The 9,907-nt window shown below is 43.4% G+C and overlaps 1 protein-coding gene across 1 annotated transcript; it reads right to left on the bottom strand.

Annotated features, from left to right (window-relative positions):
- Positions 1-5,585: 5,585 nt before the first annotated feature.
- On the bottom strand, positions 5,586-8,779 carry LOC125607297 (cytosolic sulfotransferase 7-like). The gene has a single exon (XM_048777211.1). It carries the CDS (start codon positions 7,178-7,180, stop codon positions 6,191-6,193), a length of 990 nt encoding a protein of 329 aa, XP_048633168.1. The 5' UTR covers positions 7,181-8,779; the 3' UTR covers positions 5,586-6,190.
- Between the last annotated feature and the right edge of the window lie 1,128 nt (positions 8,780-9,907).

Below are 9,907 nucleotides of genomic sequence, written 5' to 3'. Positions count from 1 at the left end.
TTGGTCTTCCCCTTCAAGGTGGTCTGGTAGCAGAATCGAGAGTTCTTCTGATCTCCCTTAATTATACATCTGATGAAGGGTTGAGGGAACCGCTCCCATGTCGTGAATCCAGGGTTGTCCCAAAACCATGTTGTACGCCGATTGACAATCTACGACCAGGAATTTAGTAGACATATTGACCCCTTCAGCGTATACTGGGAGGATAACCTCTCCGGCAGTTTTCTTGACTTCACCGCTGAAGCCGATGAGTGGGGTTACCTTGCGTGTCAGAGTGTTTTCCTCCAGCCCTAGATCTTGGTACGCCATCTGGAAGATAATGTTGCTGGAGCTGCCGTTGTCTACTAGTATTCTCTTCACCAAGCAGTTTGCTACGGTGAGAGAGATAACTAGGGCATCATGGTGGGGAGCTAGGATCTTCTCTTGCTCTTTAGCTGTGAAGCTTATCTCGTCGGTGCCTAGAAGTAGGTGCTTCGGTTGGACCGTTTCCAGACCATGCTTAGCGTTACGGGTGCTTTTCTTCGCGGCTGCGTGGCTTACTCCGCTTACTTCTGATACTCCAGATATGACGTGGATCACCATATCCTGGCGAGGTGGTGAGGCTGGTGCAGCTTCTTTGGATTTCCCTGCTGTCTCCTTGCTTAGGTGAGCCTTAGCTTTCTTTGAGAGGAATTCTCGGAGATGCCCCTTCTGGAGTAGTTCATTGACCTCTATCTTCAGGGCGATGCAGTCTTCGGTTTTGTGGCCATGATCGCCATGGAAGTCGCACCAAAGTTCCGGATTCTGGAACGAGTCAGGTGCTTTCATCTTTGGAGGATTAACCTGTTGGCCCATCTGTCTCAGTGTGCTGACTAGCTCTGGTGTTGATATTGAGAGATGGGAGATATCGGGCCAGGTAGATACCGACATCCCTTCTTCCTTCTCCTGAGGCCGATACTCGAACCTGCCCCTGTTTCTACTACCAGAGTTCTTGGATCCTTTTTGGGAGGATTTTTCGTCCGGGTCTCCTCGATCTGATCGGGATAATCTTTGGTCCTGCTTTGGCTGAGCCTTGGCACGGCTGGCAACATCTTCCTCCCACTTTACTTGTGCCCATGCTCGGGACAGCACATCTTCCATGGTCTTGCAGGGATACATGGTCAACTCTTTGTATAGCCCTCCATCTGGAAGTAGACCTCTCTTGAAGGCGGAGATCGCAGTAGGGATATTGCATTCCGGGACCGCCACTTTTTCCTGGTTGAAGCGGGTTATGTAGTTTCACAAGGGTTCCACCCGATGCTGGAGGATCTCGTAGAGGCCATCTGAAGTCTTCTGTAGGCTCCTACTGCTCGTGAATTGCTCCACGAATTTGTCGCTCAGGCCCGCGAAGGAGGATATGGACCTGGTAGGGAGATTGATGTACCATTGCAGGACAGGTCCGATCAGAGTTGAACCGAACCCTTTGCACATCGTGGCCTCGCGGGATTCCTTAGGGAGTGCAACCGCCAGCATCCTTTGCTTGTACTGCACGATGTGATCATCGGGGTCGCCGGTGCCGTCATACATCTTGATGCTCGGGAAGGAGAACTTTCTAGGCAACTCAACTGAGGCGATATCTTTCACGAAAGGGGTATCGGTGTAGGAATTCGGGTTGCTTCTCTGGATTGGGAGAGCTACTCCTGGTAAGCGTTCTACCATGGACTGCATGACGTCGAATCTCTTAGAGAAAATCTGCTCCAGGTAGGTGGTTATGGAGGACTCTGCTGCTGCGGCCCTCTCAGGCGCTTCTTTCTCGGGTTCCGGCTTGGAATCGCTCTCTTTCAGGTCATGAATTTGAGGATTCTCGGTCCCTTCCCGAGTTGCCCCAGCTACTACAGGTGCGGGAGGCGTGTCGATAGTACCTCCTTCGGTGCTAGGCGTATTTAGATTTCCCATAGGTCGGACCCGGGTGTTGAAATGACGCTTCTTGTTGCATGTCGCGTTGAGGGCTTGGTTCTTGTCCCTGAGGATGGTGTTCTCCGAATGAAGCTGGCTTAGCTTCTCGGCGCTTTGCTCCAGCTGTTTGGAGTGCTTGTCAAATTTCTCCTTCAGACTTTGAACTTCTGAAGAGACGCCGGGGTTTTCTCCGGTAGTCTCCCGGGCTCGATGCATGTCGGTGATTTGGCTTTGCAATCCATCTACTCGCTTTTGAAGCTCAGCCGTTGTTTGAGCGGCTTCAATTGGTTCGCCTTGCTCATCCATCGTCATCATCACGTAGTTAGATTACTCCCCTCCTTCTAGCGCCAAACTGTTAGGGGATTTATGTGTAGGCTCTTTGTGAGTACTACAGAACGTTGGACAAGTTGGTAAACCGGGTAAGTTTATAGGTCTTTCGTGAGGATTTATGAAGGATAATAGAGATATAGGCTTGAAGAGACTTTTATTAGATAGAGTAAGCAAGAACAAGAGAGGTTACAAGGTATTGAATAAGAACCCTAGTTCTAGCCGTCTAGTTCTAGTCTCTAAGCCTTGGGGAAGTCCATCATCTGCTTTAGGGTTTTAATAGTCCTTATATAGTCGTCTGGGAGTCGGTTTCCTTAGGTTAAACTCTTCCATATTCGGAAATATGGAATGTTCTTCTTATCAGAAGTTTTCCATTTCTTGGAAGGGAGCTCGGTTCCAGGGACCGAACTCAGGGTTCCTTCTAGCGGGAACCTGGTGCGTTCCCTTATCGGGGACCCGAGGGTTTGGGTCCTGCCTGGGGGCTGGAGGAAATGATACCGGAGTATTTTTCCCCAACAAGTTTCATCTTTTCTCTGACATGATGAAACATTCTCCTAATGTCTTCCTCAGTGGTAATGTTCCCGGATACCCCTCGAAGGTTCCTTGACCAGAGGGGTGCCATCACAGGATCGAAGGTGATAGAACCCCGCTTTGTTCACCAGAGGAGCAAAATAATAAGAGTATAAAATCTCATGCACCCCGACAGAAAATCCATGGAGTTTCCCAAGTACTTGGATGGCTATTAAAGTCCTCCAGATTAGAGGAGTAAGTTGAGAAGGGCAGAAACCAAAGAAAGATGATACTTCGCCTATAAGAGAACGGATAACGCCCCGGAAGCCTGCTTCCAGATTTGCCTCATAGACAGCTACCTCACCCGCTCCCCCATTAGGAGCACGTTCGATTTCGGTCGGACTACTCATCCCCATTGAAGGATGAATAGCATACTTCCTCCTCATGTTAGCCAGGTCTCCCTCTCGAATCTCGGAATGGTTCAATAGCGCCAGACCCCGGTCTGGAACAAGGGAACTGGTCCTCCCCCGGATTCAGAGTATGGTTCCGGCCTGAGTGGAACCCGGGATCGCAGGATTACTGAAGCGATGTCCTGCCTAAGGGAAGCCTGCTGAGAATGAGCAGCTCCGGTTGACTTGAGTGCCTAGGTTATTCCCCGAGTTTGATGAAAAAATCGAGCAATAAGGGGCAAACTGTTGGGGAAAAATACTCAGGTATTGAATTTTTCCAGACCCCAGCAGGACACCGGCCTCTGGGTCCCCTCTAGGAGGCACCCCGGTTCCCCGCTACGAAGTACTCTGGGTCCGGTCCCTGGGACCACCCCCTTCCCCCGGGAAAAGGAAAACTTCTCATAAGGAGAACCTTCCATATTTGTGAATATGGAAGAGTTTAACCTACTTCAACCGACTAAGGCCCGCCTTAAGAAGACTATATAAAGGGAACCTAAACCCTAAGCAAGGGATAGACACTTTGAGACTTAGAGATAAGAGCTAGGCGGCTAGAAATAGAGTTGTTACTCAAAACTGTTGTAGTTCCAGCTTTTTGATCTAATAAAACGTCTCTTTCTACTTTCTTACTTGAAAATCTATACAAATACCAGCCTTATCCATCGTTTCGTGGTACTCACAAATATCCTAAACAAAAATCCCCTAACAAGGCTTTTTCTTTTTGTCCTTGCTCCTGCTCGAACTCTTTTTGCTCTTGGTTGGTTTTTGCTTCTGTTCAATTTTTATTTGACCGCTACCGTAGGATGCCAACCAAGCTTCGTAGAGTTGCTTGCACTCCTTGGTGTCATGTCCCTTCATGTCGTGGTATTCACAGTACTTGTTTGGGTCATAGGAGCTTTTCGAGTTAGCTGAAGAAGTGCTTCGAGGTTGCTGTGTTTTTCCCTCGGAATCTCGTTCCTAGACGTTCCACCCTGGTTCACGAACTGCGATCGTTGCGTCACGTTGCTCATCTTTGGTGACAGTGTTGATCATACCCTTCTTCTTGTTGGGTTTGTTGTAAGACGTGTGCTATCGCGGCTCCTGATGAGTGTCTGCTGGTTTGGTTGTAGTCGGCTTTAGGACGCTTTGCTTGATGAGGATTGATCGGGTGTCTTCCTCCATCTTGATGAAGTTGTGAGAGCGAGTGATGGCATCTTGCAAGGAGGAGGGTGGGTTTCTGTACAGGTCGTAGCGGAACTTGTAGTGGACGTATAGTGTGTTCTGCAAGGCGTCTGTCGCTATCCCGTCGGGGATGGTAACGGCAGACACGAGGACTTTGAACTTCTGCATGAAATCGCGGAGGCTTTGGCCCTGAGTCTGAGAGAGTTGCCAGAGGTCGGAAGCAGTTTTGCAGTGCCGAGTAAACATTATATGATGTTTGAGAAAAGCAGCAGGGAGGTCGTGGAATCTGTCGACGGAGTTCTCGGGGAGTCTTGAAAAACAGGCTCGGGACGCGCCGGAGAAACTTTCTATAAAATACTGGCAGAAGCCGGCCTCTTTTTCGTCCTCGGCAAAATTCACCTGACCCATGTCGATGTTGAACGCTGTCATGCGGTCGGTGGGATCTGTTGCGCCGGAGTAGGATATGAGTCAAAACTTTTTAGTAGACCCAAGGCGTACGCCGGATCTGTTGCGCCGGAGTAGGATAGGAGTCAAAACTGTAAAAGGAGTTTTGAGCGTTGCGGCGAGGACGCGATCGATCTGCGGGCTAGAGCTCATGACGTGATGCATCTTGGAATGGATGCTTTGGAGAGAGAGTTTGGGCTCGGCTAGTTCTCGAATGGTCGCCAGATCTGGGCCGTGAGGGTTTTGTACGGCCCCACCGGCAGTCTGCTCAACATTTCCGACTGTCTGTTCCTCCTCGCGGTCCGTTTGGTCGGTGTTAAAGAGCTGTTTTCGGATGCTTGTCGGACCGGGTAAAGGGGCAAGGGCAGCTGCTATGGCGGCGAGATGTTCGTTCGTCGCCTACTGTGCTTCTTCATGCTGAATGAAGCGGGCCATGACGGAACTCATGAAATCCATCATGTTTGGTTCCGCAGTTACGGGAGTAGGCTCCGGGTCATCGCCGGAGGTCGAGCCATTGAGCGTCATACTGACTTCGTAAACGTTACTTTGTAAGGTCCCATGACGGGTGCCAACTGTTGAATCCGAGTTTGGTTAGGCGAACGAAAGGAAACTAAACTCGAATTATGGATTCTTCAAAGACGTTTTATTGATCAGTATGAGATAACAAACGTGATTACAAGGAGATTAAGGAAAATAAACAAGGTCGGAGCTTTGTTGAAAGCGCCGACGAAAATACAAAGAGGCTCGATCGGTTTTAGTGTCTATTTGTGAATCCTCTTCTTTTTCTCCTCTCTTGTCTTTTTATAGCTTTCATTCGTTTGCCCTAAGACCCGTTCGCCCTAGAGGCCCAGGCCTAAGCTCGTGCTTGATGGGCCTTCAAGTCTAACGTTGAGCCGACATTAACCTGGTCATTCGATCGACCATAAGACTAAGCCGATCGAATGAGTCCTTGAGCCGGTCAATCCATTTGTCGAGCTGATCTTGACTAGGCCTTTTGGTGGTAATGGGCGGAGTCCTATTATTCGATGGATTTTGTAAAGGAATGTTAAATTCCTCTCCAACAGTGGACGTACACATCAAAAGTAAGTCAATATCTTTCATAGTAACTTCATTATTTTGAGTTATGTTTGCTAGATCATTATTAGAAATCAGAAGGATAGGCTAACATGTTGAGATCTCAAGCGAAAATTTTAAAAGACATAAAACCTAAAGTAACAATAATCATGATTGAGATATGATAGCAAAAGTTGTGTTTTGACTAATTTGATTGGATGAATAGTAATTTGTTTTAAAAAGGAATTGACATTGAAGTTAACAAATTATTAAGAAAGATAAAAACAGGAGGTACTCTTATTTTTTGATGCATCAAAGAAAACAACAACCATACAACTCTAGAATTTCAAACCAGAACCCTGCAATTTTTCTTGGATGATCATGTCAATCTTGTACTCCATTTCAGGCGTAAGATAATTCTTTGAGTCACCGACTTCCCCTTTTCGGAAATAATCCTTGTGATCCACGTCGTTTCGTGATCCGGTTTTGTTAACCTCCAAACTGCTCAGATTACGCAGAGAGCAAAGGTCCAAGATCTTGTCCACAACTCCACTCTCTTCTTCTTGCTTAGTAAAAGGACAACCGAAGAATTCCGCTAGCCTCTTGATCTGATGGCGAGGCTCCGCTTTCAGTTCCTCATACCTCATGAAAAGTACATGTTTTGGTTCTTCCAAGCTTGCTCTCCAGTAGCTTAAGAGATGCTCCCAAAATGGTCCATAATATATAGTTCCATTGCAGAAAGATTCGAACAGAGACTCGAGAATGCCTCTACTTTGTTCTATTTTAAGAACAGCGCAAAGGAAAAACCACCACGAGACCAACGTGTCCTTTACGTTCCTACACACGTACACAATCTTGCATGGAGAATGCTTGAGGGTTTCCTCCATCGCGTGCAGTGGCATGTGAGTCGAGAACTTTCTCCGAGGTGCTGAGAACTTGGCTAGGTTAGGACTTGAGCTTTCGTGATAAACATCCATCTCCAAGCATGGTACAATGCCATGAGGATTATCATAGAGTAGAGGATGTTCATCGTCTGAAGAATAAGAATGATTCTTTGATCTCTCCAGAAGGGCGACAGTGAGGGCCTTGAGCCAAGTAGTGCCTGATTTTGGGTAAGAAGCAAGGATTATATCGGTGTCCTGTGGTTGAAAACCACTCTGGAAATTGAGAACGCCTTGGAGGGTGTTGTAATAGTACCAACATCCTTGATATTTACAAAGCTTCTGCCCTTGAGAATCAGTGCGTGAAAGAAGCGAAGAGATCAACTTATTGGTTTCTACGCTTATCTTATCGTCTCTTAAGATGGATGGAAGCTCCTTTGGATCCATTTCTTTTGTTGGTTCTTGACTTGTTCTTGAGAAAAGATGTTTTTAAGCTTCAAACAAAATCGTAATAGATATAATAAGCGAGGTGAAAAGGAAAAAACAAATATTGCTGGCAATAATTTGGTTCCGTAAACATTTTCAATGGTAACAAAATTTGGTTCCGTAGACATTTTCAATGGTAACCAAACCGGATCAAGAAAACGACGTAGATATTTGAAACAAATATTTCTTGATCATTTTTGGCTCCGTGGACATTTTCAATGGTAACAAAATTTGGATTTCTCTTGGGTTTCAAATTGTTAATTCCGTAGATATTTTTTGTTCTTTTTTTTTGTACCACGGAAGTACGAAATTGTTGGCAAGAGCTTTTCTGATTAACAAAATAATATCAATTAGACGGTTTTCTACACTATGCGCAGAAATAATAACTCTTAAAAATATATTTTTTTAAATATATATATATATATATATTATATTTATTACATTGAGTTTTAAGTTCATTAATTTTTTTTTAAGTTTACAAATTTTTAGAAAGTATACAGTAATCATTTGTAATTTTTATTTATTTTAATTTCTAATTTGAACGTATTTAAATCAGTTTAATTAAATAATTTTCATTTTTGAAATATTTTTTTTGTTTTATTAGTTTTAGTTAAAAATATTTAACTTATAAAAGATACTTATTCAACCTGACGGATCGAATGCTAATAACTCAATTAAATTATTTAACGTAATTAATTTTTAAATACAATTCAATAATTTAAAAACTTGATTAAATTTATGCTTTACTTATTAAACTACTAGTCACAAAAATAAAATACTTATTGAAATTTTTATCTTTGTTATGATATAAAAATTATTAAAATATCAAAAAATTATGTCAAAATGTAAATATCTATAACAAATCGATCATCTTATAATAATCTTAATAATATGTAATAGCTTAAAAATAATAATATTCTATTATTTATAAAAAAATGTGGTAGTGACACAATATCTTGTTACAGTTTTTATCAAATATAGATGTTTCTCTTTACAAACATTAAAAATATAACAAATACTAATAAAATAAATGGTTATTTTATTTATTTTTATTAACTTTTTTAGTGTGTAAGTTTATGTTGGGGTCAAAAACGGTCACGACGGAATTAAAATCCGAAAATCCTCGGAAATCGTATTTCCGAAAAAGATAGTAAAAAGAAAAATATAATTTTCGTAAAAAATAACCAATATGAAGTTTTTACGAAGAAGTATCCTTGAAAGACTCGAAATAAACAACTCAAGCTCGATCATTGCGAAACTACCACGCATGCACGCTATCCGGTCGCTACGTAGCAACCAAGTCCAAGCGAAAGCTCGGTCGCTCGGTCGCTATGTAGCGACCGAGCCCGAGCCAAGCTCGGTCGCTACGTAGCGACCGAGTGTCCATCCCGCTCGGTCGCTATGTAGCGACCGAGCATCCGTCCCGCTCGGTCGCTACGTAGCGACCGAGCTCTTCCGAAACGTCGAGACGACACCAGTCCATGCATTCTCGTCAAACCATCAATGCTATCTCCCGAAGACCGTAGCGAGCTCAGTCTAAGATTTCCGGTATTCTAGATCATCGATCAAACTTTGCGGATTAACACCGCGGAAAGTTCATTCCTTATCGAAAGAAATCGTAGTAAACGTTTCGAGTCGGAAGACGGCCCAAAGGGACCTAAAACACGACTCGAGGCCCATCCTACGATTTCTTAACCAAAAACCCGTAAACCACAGCACGGTTTACGCTTGGTCCACAAGAAAAGATAAATGTCAAGTTTCCGCGGATAAATACGGAAGTTTTGAGGATAATTACGAAGATCGGAAAAAATGGAATATCTCCCCATTTTATGCTATGACGGTTTAAGGGCAGAAGAGTAAAAGCGTAAACCGACCTTGGAGCTAGTATATAAGGAGTCCTAGGCGAGGAGCGTGAAGAGAGAGATTTTTCAGAGCAAATTTAGCACTTAGAGCAATTTAGGCAATTTTCCGTTTTTGTTATTTCGAGCTGCGACTCAATTAGGTTTAGCCGTCTTAGGGTTGCTAGAACTAGGAATCTCGCCGACAGCTCTCGAGCCCAGACTTATACCTTGTTGTAAACGCACATACGCAAATTCGGAATAAGATCTTCTTTGCTCTCCTTTTTTGATTTCTTATTTTTATCGTTGTTATTCTCGTGTTCTGATTGCTTGACGTGTGGTAATTAGCAGATATCTGGGTCCTCTGGGAAATTAGGTTTTTCCTAGTTTCCTTATTTAAACGGAAATCGACAGTGCGAATTTCGGTTCCCACAGTTTATAATAAGTTTAATCTAAGATTTAAGTTAGCTTGCTTGTAACTTTTTAATTATGGTAGTTACCATATATTTGTAGTTTTATATTTCAATTTCTATAGTTGAACTTTGTATCATAATTGTGATAAGCCGTGTCATAATTAGATATGATCCATGTCATCATTTCTAATAGGACATGTCATCATTTATTTGTTAGAATGATTGTAATGAAAACACATAATCAAATTACTTTTCAAATAATGACTAAGAGATACTATTATAAGGGAATTATCTCTATTTATCCTTCAGTTACCTTGAAGGTTACTTTCTTCCACCGAATTTTCAAAAGAAATTTTTTTTTTTTTGACGTCGAACGGCCATTCTATTACTCAAGCTTGAGGTGGTCTGGGTAACCAGACCGGAATAGAACAACCAAT

The sequence above is a fragment of the Brassica napus genome, chromosome A3, assembly GCF_020379485.1.
Source record: "Brassica napus cultivar Da-Ae chromosome A3, Da-Ae, whole genome shotgun sequence".
Classification (NCBI taxonomy): Eukaryota; Viridiplantae; Streptophyta; class Magnoliopsida; order Brassicales; family Brassicaceae; genus Brassica; species Brassica napus.
The sequence above is the reverse complement of the archived record's forward strand: the minus strand, read 5'-3'. Positions and strand labels throughout refer to the sequence as shown.

Bases quoted from the DNA above. Each gene is read 5' to 3' on its own strand.
- LOC125607297 (XM_048777211.1), bottom strand. From the start codon at position 7,180: ATGGATCCAAAGGAGCTTCCATCCATCTTAAGAGACGATAAGATAAGC.